We start from the raw sequence: 15,274 nt of genomic DNA on the forward strand, positions 1-15,274 counted from the left end.
TATCCCACGCTGTGTTTACTTCCCTTAAGACTTAGTAATTAATAGTATGTATTTTGAGAGGCACAGTACATTGTGTTTAATGAATTGCCTTTAGTCAGGGGTAGAGAACATATCTATGGGGACTGGGACTGAGAATGTAGCCTTGCTAAAGGCTACGCAGATGCGTTGTGTTGTGTGTTGGCGCTCTCTCTCTCTATCCTCTCTGCCTCCTTCACACGACTGTCATAGCTGGCACACACACCACCATCACCATCGTCACAAACAACTGCTGCTGCTTTTCACACAGACTACGCAAGCAAAGAGGAGGTGTGAGTGTGTGTGGTGTGTGAGTGCGTGTGTGCGCGAGTGTGAGCAAGTTTGTGCGAGAGTGTGTGTGTTCATCCACCTCTCACTGCGAGGATCTGGCGAGCCATGATGTGAGTGTATGGTCCAGCCATGATGTCACTCTCCGGATGAGGTCATCTGTTTATTCTCAACAGTTACTTTTCCAAATCTCTAACCGTATAACTACATTTTGTCTACAGCACTCCCTCCCTCCCTCCCTCCCTCCCTCCCAGAAGGTTAGCCTCCAGAGGGAAGCATGGAGAGAGATAACCCCACACCCACGCCTGTCTACAGGCCTAGAGATGCACTACACTGCGTTTCTGTTCTCCATGTCGTTCCACAGACCCCCCCCCCCCCCCCAGTCTCAGTGAAACTGCTGATAAACCAGTGACTCATACACAGTTAAATGTCTACTGTACAGATAGATTAAAACACATGGTTTGCAGTGCCATCTCCATCTGATAGTCAAAAAAGGAGGCCCTTAAACATGCCCCTGAGGGATGAGATTAAGCCTCAAGACACCTTTCTGTTTCACTGCACCATTGCCAGCTTCAAGAGCTTCCTTATAGGAACTTTCCTTTTCTTCTTGTTTATTGCTATTTATGCTATTCTGCATGTGTACTCGGTCTCCACGGCAACATGCCATTGGACATAACACTGACCGCACAGTCATGACGACTGTTTGTATATAGTTTAGAGTGTCTGTTAAGCAAGTCATAAACAACTTTTTGTTTAAAGTTAGGTGTTAGCTAGCTACATCTTAGTCTCACTTGGTAAGATTTGTACTATAAGAACCTGTAATCTGTACAGATAAAATACTCAAACACCCAGAAGGGGACGTAATTAATGACACCCCTATCAGTTATAACAAACATGTGAGTCTTTGACCCCACTGGCTAACCCCACAGTGACTGATGACCTTTGGTTTGACCTTTGACCTGGACTCTGACCTGCTTGTGTGGACTTCCGCCGGGCCTTCTTGATGTCCTCCTCGATCTTGTTGCTTAGTTTGATCTCCATCTGCTGCGTTTTCACCTCCAGGTCCTTCTGTCTGTCCGCTAGAGCCTTACGGGCCTAGGGAGATATATTAAGATGTTATAAAAGCTGTTATGAATGCTTATAGCTGCTGACTCTTCACCTCCAGGTCCTTCTGTCTGTCCGCTAGAGCTTTACAAGCCTAGAGATGCATTCAGATGTTATAAAGGCTGTCATAACATTGTTGTAAGCTGTTCAGAACGCTTATAACAAAGCGAATGGGGACATACCGGAGGGTATTTCAGTAGGCCAGGTGTAGGCAACCCTGGTTCTGGAGTACTGCAGGCACTTCATGTTTTTGATTCACATTTGTGTGTGTGTGTGTGTGTGTGTGTGTGTGTGTGTGTGTGTGTGTGTTGACAGGAAATAGTCCTCTACTTAGGGACAAGTTGTGGAATTTTAATCTCATGTGAGAAGATTCCTGAAATTCTACAGCTGCAAAGTGCAAGGACGGTTATTATTGCGTCAACTTTTGTATAACTAATGTAAGTAGCTCTGCATAAGACCGTCTGCTAAATGACAAAAATGTAAAGGTAGATTTTTGTGTGTGTGTGTGTGTGTGTGCCTGCATGTGTATGTGTGTGTTGCGCCTCGTTGCGTCAGGATGCGTACCTTCTCCACGGCTGTGTGCCGTCCGACCAGATGTTTCCGTAGTTCTGCGATGTGATGGTCGAACCGCTTCATGTCCTTCTTAAAGTTATCTCTGAACGTCAACAGAGGCTTCTCCACCTCACTCTGGAGCTGAAAGAGTTCAAAAACAATAAATGCAGACCTCATTGGAGACAACTGTTAGCAAGGCCTATAACATTACCTGGGGGTTTCCTGTTTAAGTCATGTGGTTAGTAAAAACAGCTGGCCATGGCCTTTCCTATAATAATGATATATTGTGTTGACAGTTGTGTTGTTTTTGTCTTGTTTTTCTATGCCTGTATCTCATATCCTTAGTGGCTAAGGGACAGCTATTTACAAAAGCCCCTTTTACCCATAAAACGTGTTTATCTGACAGAGCTGTCAATGAGTTATAGTCACAAATGTGTCTCTCTAAAACATAAAAGTAGGTCAATGTAGAGTTTGATTTGTGAGCAGCTTTGATTCTACTGAAGAGTGTCTGCTTAGGACAAGGAGATTATTTACGGTTGGGAGACAGACTCCTACCCATAAACAGTTTATAGAAATTATACGGGCAAATCAGTAAATTATGAAATGCACAATGCAAGAGGAAACATTATTAAATTACTGCAGAAACCTGATTGAATAGGACACAGATTTAAGGATAATAAATAGCTATTGAAGAGATAGGAGGTGCATGAAGAATGTATTCAAATCTGCTCATTTTCCCTCCCCCCCTTTCCTAGATAAAACTCTGCTCATTCTCTCACTATTTGCTTCCATCTCTCATACTCCCCCTTAAACCTCAAGCTGTACTAAATACAGCACATCTGTGTGTGTCTGTCTGTCTCCAGAGAATTGAAACACTGACGTTGTTTTCCTCCACTCAGTCCAGCTGGGCTCCTGGCTGGAACCTCTCTTTCTCTCACACACAATACCCCCCCCCCCTCTCTCTCTCGCTCCCAAGACAAACCAATCATACATGTGTACTTCGCAGCAAGGGGCCAGAGAGTAAATAGGCCTCAATTAAGTGTTACAAAACCACGGGACACAATGTTAAATAGGCTGTACTGTGAATTGAAGTCATGTGGAAAATAATTCCCAAAATGTGAAGTGTTTTCTTTGTGTAAAGAATACAGTCCAGTGTAATACAGTACCTTAGAGGAGAACTTGAGGTGAACCTCAGCCTCTTCAGTCAAACTCTTCTTCAGCTGCGCCCAGGCTTCCCCTAGAGTACTGAGGAGAGAGATAACACACCAGTTAGACCACAGAGAAACCACACTATCACTGTATGACACCACGTAGTACTAGGAGACAGATAGAGAGAGGGGGGTAATAGTAGAAAGAAGGGTGGGAGTGAGAGGACCACATCCTGTATGAGCTAAGTACCACTCACATCAAGAGTTAAGACCACACAGGCTTTACAGAGAGAGAGAGAGAGAGAGAGAAAGTGAGAGCGAGCGAGAGAGAAAGAGGGAGCGAAAGAGAGAGAAAGCAGAAAGGGAGGAGTAAGAGAGATCATGAAAGAGGGAGAGGGAATGAAAAGAGAAGTGTCAGGGTGGATCCCGCCAAACAGAGAGAGCGATGAGGTTTAAACTGAAGGTTCAGTTTAAAAGTTCATAGGTTGCATATAACCCAGCAGGCAGCCCATCTCACAGTTGTGTTTGGTCCTCTGCAAGTTAACTGGCTGGTTAGGATGTATAGACTGAGGATATGAGATGAAGCTAAACCCTTTCATGGCTCCTTCTTACTTTAACACTTTAACCTCTGTAACATAATGCAGTGTGGGTAAAAGGTATAATACGTCTTTAATTAATGTTTACAAATTAATGCTGTCAATTTATATCTTATCAATCATATCTACAGAAAATAATGACAAAAGGTGAGCGGACACCAACATTAAGGGGCGGCAGGCAGCCTAGTGGTTAGAGCATGGGGCCAGTAACCGAAAGGTTGCGAGATCGAATCCCCGAGCTGACAAGGTAAAAATCTGTCGTTCTGCCCCTGAACAAGGCAGTTAACCCACTGTTCCACGGTAAGCCGTCATTGTAAATAAAAATGTGTTCTTAACTGACTTGCCTAGTTAATTTAAATAAAATGAACACTGATCATAGCAGAGGGAACCAGACGTTGTTAAAAAAAAAAGTCTACATATCCTTAACGGAAAATTCAAAGCCATGGTACATCAGTGAGTGAGACACCAGGCTAGCCTTGAGTACTATGCAACCTCATGTCCTCTGAACATAAATCTTGAGTCCCCCATTCCAAATATTAGCAGAATATTTATCCAAGTTGCCATACAGTGAGCCAGCAACAGGCCCATTCAGCCATGAGGCACTTCTGGGTCTGGAGCAGGAGAGGAGAGGAGAGGGGCTGAGGGTCTTTAGCCTCTTCCCCACTAGCCAGGTCACATCAAAGCACCGCTCTGAACGGAAGACATATGTGGAATTCTCTGACACCTGTGCAGGCTACATTCCTACAGCATCGGGGTTCTGCTCTGCCAACTGCACTTTAATATACTATATTCAACTACTTTCAGAGCCATCGGAGAAGAGACAGAAGATGGATAAGAACAGATGCACAAACAAATTGCAAAAAAAAAATAATATTTTTACTTTGATCAAGAAGTCCCACTGAGATGAATAATGTGTCTTGCAAGGGAGGCCTGGCCAAGAAGGTTTCTATACTGGTAGGTTATAAAGTGTTATAGGCTCCTAAAAAGTACACGATGGCACCGATCCAAAACGCATTCACAGTTGGTTCCTCATACTCATATCCTTATGACAGCTGCTTAAAGTGTTCATACCCCAGAGAGCATTGGCCAACAACAGTTTAGTCAAACAAATGGACCAGTGTCCACTCCTTTCTAGCCCACTGTAAATACAGCACATGATTGGTAGCGAATCTAGTGATACAAGCTAGTCACATGCTCTTGGGGCTGTGTTACGGCCAGACAAATGGTAAATTCAGGAATAAACAGGCAGTATTTCTGGGCTCGGACGCAGGCAGGGCAGGAGCATAGCAACAAAACAGTGATTGTCCAGGAAGCCAGGCTGACAACAGAGCAGGGTAGAGGGAGAGGAGATAATAACAGTATTGTGTTGCTCTCTCTGGATGTGGTGGGCGTGAGTGGACGGAACTCACTGGCATCGTCTAGATTCTAGAATCTATATGAAACAATTCCACCCCACCCTGCCATTCTATCACAATAACACTGGTGCAGTACAGTAGTGGAGAGAGGTCAACGTGTACAGAGTTGTATAAAACGCAGAGAAGGGGTTTTAGTAGTCCAGCATCATATGTCTAATGCAGGAGAGGGCCGTACCATCTTTGTTTCAGTGTTGACCGTAGGGCAGTATCATAAACATCAGTATATCAAGCCTCTCATAAACTGGAGCAGCATCTCCCTCTCCTCTGCCTCCATTCTCACCCCCTCTTAGAGCCATAAAGAGCAATATCTGGTACAAGTATCTGGCACAGGGTAGCCTCATAACAGTGTGTTTAGAGCACATGTACTGTAGTTCAGTCTGGCAGAGTGGCCAGACTCATTATGTCTGTGTGGTAAATGTGGTATGCAGATGTTCTTTTACAGCCTTCCCTCCCTCTCATCCTAGCCCAGGACCCTCACCATACAGCCTGCCATTCCCCCTCGGCCTAGCCCAGGACCCTCACCATACAGCCTTCCCTCCCTCTCAGCCTAGCCCAGGACCCTCACCATACAGCCTGCCCTCCCTCTCAGCCTAGCCCAGGACCCTCACCATACAGCCTGCCATTCCCCCTCAGCCTAGCCCAGGACCCTCACCATAGAGCCTGCCATTCCCCCTCAGCCTAGCCCAGGACCCTCACCATACAGCCTTCCCTCCCCCTCAGCCTAGCCCAGGACCCTCACCATAAAGCCTGCCATTCCCCCTCAGGAAACCATTTACCAGGGGAGCACCAGACAAAGAGGTGCTCACAGTGAGAGATTTCCCTATTGTGCCAGACTGAAGAGGGGTCCCCCTTCTCTCTCTCTCTGTGTGGCCCCCCATCTGTCTCTTAATCAATCCCCCCATCTATCTATACCTCCCTCCTCTCATACAGTGCCTTCAGAAAGTATTCAGACCCCTTGACTTTTTCCGCATTTTGTTACTTTACAGCCAGTTAAATGTTTTAATTTTTTTTTTAAAGGCAACCTCAACCTACACACAACACCCCATAATGACAAACCAAAAACATGTTTTTAGAAATTGTTATAAATTGAAATATCACATTTACATAAGTATTCAGACCCTTTGCTCAGTACTTTCTTGAAGCACCTTTAGCAGCGATTACAGCCTTGAGTTTTCTTGGGAATGAAGCTACAAGCTTGGCACACCTGTATTTGGGAAGTTTCTCCCATTCTTTTCTGCAGATCCTCTCAAGCTCTGTCAGGCTGGATGGGGAACGTCGCTGCACAGTTAATTTCAGGTCTCTCCAGAGATGTTCGATCGGGTTCAAGTCTGGGCTCTGGCTGGGCCACTCAAGGACATTCAGAGACTTGTCCCGAAGCCACTCCTGCGTTGTCTTGGCTGTGTGCTTAGGGTCGTTGTCCTGTTGGAAGGTGAACCTTCGCCCCCAGTCTGAGGTCCTGAGCACTCTGGAGCAGGTTTTCATCAAGGATCTCTCTGTACTTTGCTCTGTTCATCTTTGCCTCGATACTGACTAGTCTCCTGGTCCCTGCTGCTGAAAAACATCCCCACAGCAGGATGCTGCCACCGCCATGCTTCACCGTAGGGATGGTGCCAGGTTCACTCCAGAAGTGATGCTTGACATTCAGGCCAAAGAGTTCAATCTTGGTTTCATCAGACCAGAGATTCTTGTTTCTCGTGGTCTGTGAGTCTTTAGGTTTGTTTTGCTAAACTACAGGCTGTCATGTGCCTTTTACTGAGGAGTGGCTTCCGTCTGGCCACTCTACCATAACGGCCTGATTGGTGGAGTGCTGCAGTGATGGTTGTCCTTCTGGAAGGTTCTCCCATCTTCGCAGAGGAACTTTAGAGCTCTGTCAGAGTGGCAATCAGGTTCTTGGTCACCTCCCTGAACAAGGCCCTTCTCCCCCGATTGCTCAGGTGGCCGGGCGGACAGCTCGAGAAAGAGTCTTGGTGGCCACTATGTTATTGGGGACCTTCAATGCTGCATATTGTTTTTGTTACCCTTCCCCAGATCTGTGCCTCGACATAACCCTGTCTCGGAGCTCTACGGACAATTCCTTCGACTTCGTGACTTGGTTTTTGCTCTGACATGCACTGTCAACTGTGGGACCTTATATAGACTGGTGTGTGCCTTTCCAAATCATGTCCAATCAATTTAATTTACTCCAGGTGGACTCCAGTCATGTTGTAGAGACCTCTCAAGGATGTTCAATGGAAACAGGATGTACCTGAGCTCAATTTTGAGTCTCATAGCAAAGGGTCTGAATACTTATAACCTGATTTACATATTTAAAAATAATAATAATAGCAAAAGTCTAAAAACCTGTTTTCACTTTGTCATTATGGGGCATTTTGTGTAAATTGCTGAGGACTTTTTAAAAAATGTAATCAATATTAGAATAAGGCTGTAACGTAACAAAATGTGGAGTCAAGGGATCGGAATACTTTCCGAAGGCACTGTATGTAATGGTTTAAAAGGCACAGTCTGATGCGGTCTGGATCAAAGGAAGTTGTAGCGATTTACAGGACGACCATACTTCCTGTTTCACTGATTCTTCTGACTGGCTGGGCCTCCATGCAGTCTCACCAATGAGTCTGGCCTGATATGGTTCAATACCATCCTAATGGGAGAGCCACAGTACCCTGCTGTCCAGTCCAACAATAAACACAGTGTTCCTGCTCCTAGCTACATGATTGTTTTATCATCAGAAAGTCTCCACCATCTTTGACTAAAATGTACAATCATCAAATCCTTTCAGATCTACAGGAGTTGGAAAATAATTTACATAATCTGTGAAATAACTTTCGACATGGAATCTTTCAAAATGTTGACGCGGAGCAATTTTCTTGTATTGTGCCATATCTTCCTAAGCGTCAGTGAGCACGAGCACAGTGTGTGAGTGAGGCGACAGCTATTTCAGCTGTGACTCATATACTGAGTATACCAAACATTAAGAACACCTTCCTAACATTGAGCTGCACCCCCCTTTTGCCCTCAGAACAGCCTCAATTCGTCGGGTCATGGACTCTACGAGATGTCAAAAGCGTTCCACAGGGATGCTGACTCATGTTGGCTCCAATGCTTTCCACAGTTGTGTCAAGTTGGCTGGATGTCCTATGAGTGGTGGACCATTTTTGATACACATGGGAAACTTGAAAAACCCAGCTGCGGTGCAGTTCTTGAACCAAACCAGTGAGCCTCGCACCTACTAACATACCCCGTTCAAAGGCACTTAGATATTTTGTCTTTCTCATTCACCCTCTGAATGGAACACACACACAATCCATGTCTCAATTGTCTCAAGGCTTAAAAATCCTTCTTTAACCTGTCTCCTCCCCTTCATCTATACGGATTGAAGTGGATTTAACAAGTGACATCAATAAGGGATCATAACTTCACCTAGTCAGTCTGTGTCATGGAAAAAGCAGGTGTTCTTATTGTTTTGTATACTCAGTGTGCATGTAGGTTCCTCTTTATCAAGGAACCACCACAGGAAGTGATGCCACCGCTCACTCACCCTTCCTCCTGTCCTGCGAGGGGAATCTGTGACAGCTTGGAGAGGTTCTTGGCATATTCTTCTTCTATCTTTATTCTGAAAGAGGGAAGGAGAAAACATGTTGTTACAGTACCACAGAATTGCAACACAAAGCAAGTCATTTTTTCCTGTTTTGCACAAAGTGGAAAAGTGCACATCTGTGCAAAAAAAAACATTTCAAGAAATGATATTTTCCAATGCATGGTTTTCATGGCAACACGTGTCAAACATGAAAATGCTCAAGATTAAAAAAAAGAGTCGTGAAACATTGGTCTGACCAGGATTGTTGACAAATCAGCTGAGATAATGATATTCGATTTTGTTGTTACCTTTCTCGTATAAACTCGGCCATCTCTTTCTGCATCTGTTTCCCCTTCAGCTGTTTCTGCAGTAAGACCTCAAACCCTGAGATAGAGCTTGTCCCCTGAGGGTCCTTCTTATCCTCCTAGACAACAACAACACAACATAAATACACACTACTGTATAACATCTAGTGTAACATACTGTAAATCAACAAACAATCCACAAATAATATGACCATTATTGTAAATTATTTCACTGCTGGGTTGTATAGTATAGTGATATTGTATTGTACTTTATTGCATGGTATGCATTCATTCATACAGTTATTCATTGTATTGTATTGCTGGGAAAATACCAGGCAATATTACTGCAGCACTATAGTCCATTCTACGGCACCACAGCCAGTGTTCTAGAAAGTCTACATTTCACACACAGCAGGGAGTACTAAATACTTGGCAACCTGTTTTAATCTGACCCTCTGTGTCTCAGTAAAAGCTGTCTCTTAGTGTACGGTATCCACTCTTTCTTTACGAGCGTCTTCTGCTGTTGTCACCTCAAAGTGTAACCTTAGCCCAGTCTGACTGTAACATTAGCTGAGTGTTAAAACCTGAGACCACACCTTGTGGTGATTACGTTTCAGCCGTGGGAGAAATGAAAGCAGAGCCAATCAGATGCATGGAGTCGCACTCACTACGTCTTGTGTTATTCTATGACAGCTCTGCAGCCTTACTCTGACCGTTCTGTAAAGTGTCCTGTTTCTAACTGTTTATCGCACGGCTGTTTATGTGGAAGAGCTGCGGGCTGCAGTCTAAGGCACGGCAGCACAACACCAGTCCTTGAAGGCTGCAGTGTCTGAATGTTTTTAGTCAATTTTTTATCCTTGCCCGGACAATGTTTTGATTATTCATACCAAGGACACATGAAAATCAGCAGAACTGTGGTCCTCAAGGACTATGTAGTGCAGTGTATTGTAGAGTTGTGTAATGTAGTGTTGTGTACCGCAGTGTAGTGTAGTGTAATGTATCGCAGTGTATTGTAGAGTTGTGTAATGTAGTGTTGTGTATCGCTGTGTTGTGTAATGTAGTGTTGTGTATTGCTGTGTACCATAGTGTAGAGTTGTGTAATGTAGTGTTGTGTATCGCTGTGTTGTGTAATGTAGTGTTGTGTAATGTAGTGTTGTGTATCGCTGTTTTGTGTAATGTAGTGTTGTGTATCGCTGTGTACCATAGTGTAGAGTTGTGTAATGTAGTGTTGTGTATCGCTGTTTTGTGTAATGTAGTGTTGTGTACCGCAGTGTATTGTAGAGTTGTGTAATGTAGTGTTGTGTATCGCTGTGTACCGTAGTGTAGAGTTGTGTAATGTAGTGTTGTGTATCGCTGTTTTGTGTAATGTAGTGTTGTGTAATGTAGTGTTGTGTATCGCAGTGTATTGTAGAGTTGTGTAATGTAGTGTTGTGTATCGCTGTGTTGTGTAATGTAGTGTTGTGTAATGTAGTGTTGTGTATCGCTGTGTACCGTAGTGTAGAGTTGTGTAATGTAGTGTTGTGTATCGCTGTTTTGTGTAATGTAGTGTTGTGTAATGTAGTGTTGTGTACCGCAGTGTATTGTAGAGTTGTGTAATGTAGTGTTGTGTATCGCTGTGTTGTGTAATGTAGTGTTGTGTAATGTAGTGTTGTGTATCGCTGTGTACCATAGTGTAGAGTTGTGTAATGTAGTATTGTGTATCGCTGTGTTGTGTAATGTAGTGTTGTGTATCGCTGTGTACCATAGTGTAGAGTTGTGTATCGCTGTGTTGTGTAATGTAGTGTTGTGTATCGCTGTGTACCATAGTGTAGAGTTGTGTAATGTAGTGTTGTGTATCGCTGTGTTGTGTAATGTAGTGTTGTGTATCGCTGTGTACCGTAGTGTAGAGTTGTGTAATGTAGTGTATCGCTGTTTTGTGTAATGTAGTGTTGTGTACCGCAGTGTATTGTAGAGTTGTGTAATGTATCGCAGTGTAGTGCAGTGTAGACTAGTGTTGTGTAGTGTAGTGTAGAGTAGGGTTGTGTAGTGGTGTAGTGTAGTGCAGTGTAGTGTATTGTAGAGTTGTGTTGTGTAGTGTAATGTAGTGCATCGTATTGTAGTGCAGAGTAGAGTGGAGTAGTGCAGTGTAGAGTAGTGTTGTGTAGAGTAGTGCAGTGAAGAGTAGTGCAGTGCAATGCAGAGTTGTGTAGTGCAGTGTAGAGTAGTGCAGTGTAGAGTAGTGCAGTGCAGTGTAGAGTAGTGTAGAGTAGTGCAGTGTAGAGTAGTGCAGTGTAGTGCAGTGTAGACTAGTGCAGTGTAGACTAGTGCAGTGTAGACTAGTGCAGTGTAGACTAGTGCAGTGTAGACTAGTGCAGTGTAGACCTGTGCAGTGTAGACTAGTGCAGTGTAGACTAGTGCAGTGTAGACTAGTGCAGTGTAGACTAGTGCAGTGCAGACTAGTGCAGTGCAGACTAGTGCAGTGCAGACTAGTGTAGAGCTGTGTAGAGTAGTGCAGTGTAGAGTAGTGCAGTGTAGAGTAGTGCAGTGTAGACTAGTGCAGTGTAGACTAGTGCAGTGTAGACTAGTGCAGTGTAGACTAGTGCAGTGTAGACTAGTGCAGTGTAGACTAGTGCAGTGTAGACTAGTGCAGTGTAGACTAGTGCAGTGTAGACTAGTGCAGTGTAGACTAGTGCAGTGTAGACTAGTGCAGTGTAGACTAGTGCAGTGTAGACTAGTGCAGTGTAGACTAGTGCAGTGTAGACTAGTGCAGTGTAGACTAGTGCAGTGTAGACTAGTGCAGTGTAGACTAGTGCAGTGTAGACTAGTGCAGTGTAGACTAGTGCAGTGTAGACTAGTGCAGTGTAGACTAGTGCAGTGTAGACTAGTGCAGTGTAGACTAGTGCAGTGTAGACTAGTGCAGTGTAGACTAGTGCAGTGTAGACTAGTGCAGTGTAGACTAGTGCAGTGTAGACTAGTGCAGTGTAGACTAGTGCAGTGTAGACTAGTGCAGTGTAGTGCAGTGCAGTGTAGTGCAGTGTAGAGTAGTGTAGAGCTGTGTAGAGTAGAGTAGTGTAGTGTAGAGTAGTGTAGAGCTGTGTAGAGTAGAGCAGTGTAGAGTAGTGTAGAGCTGTGTAGAGTAGTGCAGTGTAGAGTAGTGCAGTGCAGTGTAGAGTAGTGTAGAGTAGTGTAGTGCAGTGTAGAGTAGTGCAGTGTAGAGTAGTGCAGTGTAGAGTAGTGCAGTGTAGAGTAGTGCAGTGTAGAGTAGTGCAGTGTAGAGTAGTGCAGTGTAGAGTAGTGCAGTGTAGAGTAGTGCAGTGTAGAGTAGTGCAGTGTAGAGTAGTGCAGTGTAGAGTAGTGTAGAGTTGTGTAGAGTAGTGCAGTGTAGACTAGTGCAGTGTAGAGTAGTGTAGTGTAGAGTAGTGTAGTGTAGAGTAGTGTAGTGTAGAGTAGTGTAGTGTAGAGTAGTGTAGAGCTGTGTAGAGTAGTGCAGTGTAGAGTAGTGTAGAGTAGAGTAGTGTAGAGCTGTGTAGAGTAGTGCAGTGTAGAGTAGTGTAGAGCTGTGTAGAGTAGTGCAGTGTAGACTAGTGTAGTGTAGAGTAGTGTAGTGTAGAGTAGTGTAGAGCTGTGTAGAGTAGTGCAGTGTAGAGTAGTGCAGTGTAGAGTAGTGCAGTGTAGAGTAGTGCAGTGTAGAGTAGTGCAGTGTAGTGCAGTGTAGAGCTGTGTAGAGTAGTGCAGTGTAGAGTAGTGCAGTGTAGACTAGTGCAGTGTAGAGTAGTGTAGAGCTGTGTAGAGTAGTGCAGAGTAGAGTAGTGCAGTGTAGACTAGTGCAGTGTAGACTAGTGCAGTGTAGACTAGTGCAGTGTAGACTAGTGCAGTGTAGACTAGTGCAGTGTAGAGTAGTGCAGTGTAGAGTAGTGCAGTGTAGAGTAGTGCAGTGTAGACTAGTGCAGTGTAGAGTAGTGCAGTGTAGAGTAGTGTAGAGTAGAGTAGTGTAGAGCTGTGTAGAGTAGTGCAGTGTAGAGTAGTGTAGAGCTGTGTAGAGTAGTGCAGTGTAGACTAGTGTAGTGTAGAGTAGTGTAGTGTAGAGTAGTGTAGAGCTGTGTAGAGTAGTGCAGTGTAGAGTAGTGCAGTGTAGAGTAGTGTAGTGTAGTGCAGTGTAGAGCTGTGTAGAGTAGTGCAGTGTAGAGTAGTGCAGTGTAGACTAGTGCAGTGTAGAGTAGTGTAGAGCTGTGTAGAGTAGTGCAGAGTAGAGTAGTGCAGTGTAGACTAGTGCAGTGTAGACTAGTGCAGTGTAGAGTAGTGCAGTGTAGAGTAGTGCAGTGTAGAGTAGTGCAGTGTAGAGTAGTGCAGTGTAGAGTAGTGCAGTGTAGAGTAGTGCAGTGTAGAGTAGTGCAGTGTAGAGTAGTGTAGAACTGTGTAGAGTAGTGTAGAGCTGTGTAGAGTAGTGCAGTGTAGAGTAGTGCAGTGTAGAGTAGTGTAGAGTAGAGTAGTGTAGAGCTGTGTAGTGTAGACTAGTGCAGTGTAGAGTAGTGTAGAGCTGTGTAGAGTAGTGCAGAGTAGAGTAGTGCAGTGTAGACTAGTGCAGTGTAGAGTAGTGCAGTGTAGAGTAGTGCAGTGTAGAGTAGTGCAGTGTAGAGTAGTGCAGTGTAGAGTAGTGCAGTGTAGAGTAGTGTAGAACTGTGTAGAGTAGTGTAGAGCTGTGTAGAGTAGTGCAGTGTAGAGTAGTGCAGTGTAGAGTAGTGTAGAGTAGAGTAGTGTAGAGCTGTGTAGAGTAGTGCAGTGTAGAGTAGTGTAGAGTAGTGTAGAGCTGTGTAGAGTAGTGCAGAGTAGTGTACACTCTTAGAAAAAAGGGTTCCCAAAGGGTTCTTCGGCTATCCCCATAGGAGAACACTTTTTGGTTTCATGTAAACTCTCTGTGGAAAGGGTTTTACATGAAACCCAAGGGTTCTACCTGGAACCAAAACATTTTCTTCAAAGGGTTCTCCTATGGGGACAGCCGAAGAACCGTTTAAGGTTCTGATTGCCACTTTTTTCTAAGACTGTAGTGTTGTGTATTGCTGTGTAGAGTAGTGTAGTGTTAAGTAGTGTAGAGTAGTGTAGAGTAGAGTAATGTAAAGTAGTCTAGAGTAGTGTAGTGTAAAGTAGTGTAGAGTAGTGTAGTGTAACGTAGTGTAGAGTAGTGTAGAGTAAAGCAGTGTAGAGTAGTGCAGAGTAACGTAGTGTAGAGTAGTGTAGAGTAACGTAGTGTAACGTAGTGTAGAGTAGTGTAATGTAAAGTAGTGTAGAGTAGTGTAGAGTAACGTAGTGTAGAGTAGTGTAATGTAAAGTAGTGTAGAGTAGTGTAATGTAAAGTAGTGTAGAGTAGTGTAGAGTAGTGTAATGTAAAGTAGTGTAGAGTAGTGTAGAGTAACGTAGTGTAACGTAGTGTAGAGTAGTGTAGAGTAACGTAGTGTAGAGTAGAGTAGTGTAGAGTAACGTAGTGTAACGTAGTGTAGAGTAGTGTAGAGTAGTGTAGTGTAGAGTAACGTAGTGTAGAGTAGAGTAGAATAACGTAGTGTAGAGTAACGTAGTGTGGAGTAGTGTAGAGTAGTGTAGAGTAGTGTAGTGTAGTGCAGAGTAACGTAGTGTAACGTAGTGTAGAGTAGAGTAGAGTAGAGTAACGTAGTGTAGAGTAGAGTAGAGTAACGTAGTGTAGAGTAGTGTAGAGTAACGTAGTGTAACGTAGTGTAGAGTAGTGTAGAGTAACGTAGTGTAGAGTAGTGTAGAGTAACGTAGTGTAACGTAGTGTAGAGTAACGTAGTGTGGTGTAGAGTAGTGTAGAGTAGAGTAGTGTAACGTAGTGTAGAGTAGTGTAGAGTAGAGTAGTGTAACGTAGTGTAGAGTAGTGTAGAGTAGTGTAGAGTAAAGTAGAGTTACGTAGTGTAGAGTAGTGTAGAGTAGAGTAGTGTGGTGTAGAGTAAAGTAGTGTAACGTAGTGTAGAGTAGTGTAGAGTAGTGTGGTGTAGAGTAAAATAGTGTAACGTAGTGTAGAGTAGTGTAGAGTAAAGTAGTGTGGTGTAGAGTAGTGTAGTGTAAAGTAGTGTGGTGTAGAGTAGTGTAGAGTAGAGTAGTGTAACGTAGTGTAACGTAGTGTAACGTAGTGTAGAGTAGTGTAGATTAAAGTAGTGTGGTGTAGAGTAGTGTAGAGTAAAGTAGTGTAACGTAGTGTAGAGTAGTGTAGAGTAGTGTAGTGTAACGTAGTGTAGTGTAGTGTAAAGTAGTGTAGAGTAACGTAGTGTAGAGTAACGTAGTGTGGTGT

At 44.0% G+C, this 15,274-nt stretch overlaps 1 protein-coding gene across 1 annotated transcript in view; it reads right to left on the bottom strand.

The window, feature by feature from the left end:
* The window catches only part of LOC129829021 (growth arrest-specific protein 7-like), a 63,181-nt gene that overhangs the window by 2,638 nt on the left and 45,269 nt on the right, over window positions 1-15,274 (bottom strand). The window contains exons 7-11 of the mRNA XM_055890434.1: window positions 9,001-9,116; window positions 8,654-8,728; window positions 3,126-3,204; window positions 1,972-2,100; window positions 1,275-1,398 (exon numbers count right to left, since the gene is read on the bottom strand). Of these exons, the coding sequence (XP_055746409.1) occupies window positions 1,275-1,398; window positions 1,972-2,100; window positions 3,126-3,204; window positions 8,654-8,728; window positions 9,001-9,116 (523 nt within the window). The remainder of the gene's footprint in view (window positions 1-1,274; window positions 1,399-1,971; window positions 2,101-3,125; window positions 3,205-8,653; window positions 8,729-9,000; window positions 9,117-15,274) is intronic.

Source organism: Salvelinus fontinalis, chromosome 30 (genome assembly GCF_029448725.1).
Source record: "Salvelinus fontinalis isolate EN_2023a chromosome 30, ASM2944872v1, whole genome shotgun sequence".
NCBI lineage: Eukaryota > Metazoa > Chordata > Actinopteri > Salmoniformes > Salmonidae > Salvelinus > Salvelinus fontinalis.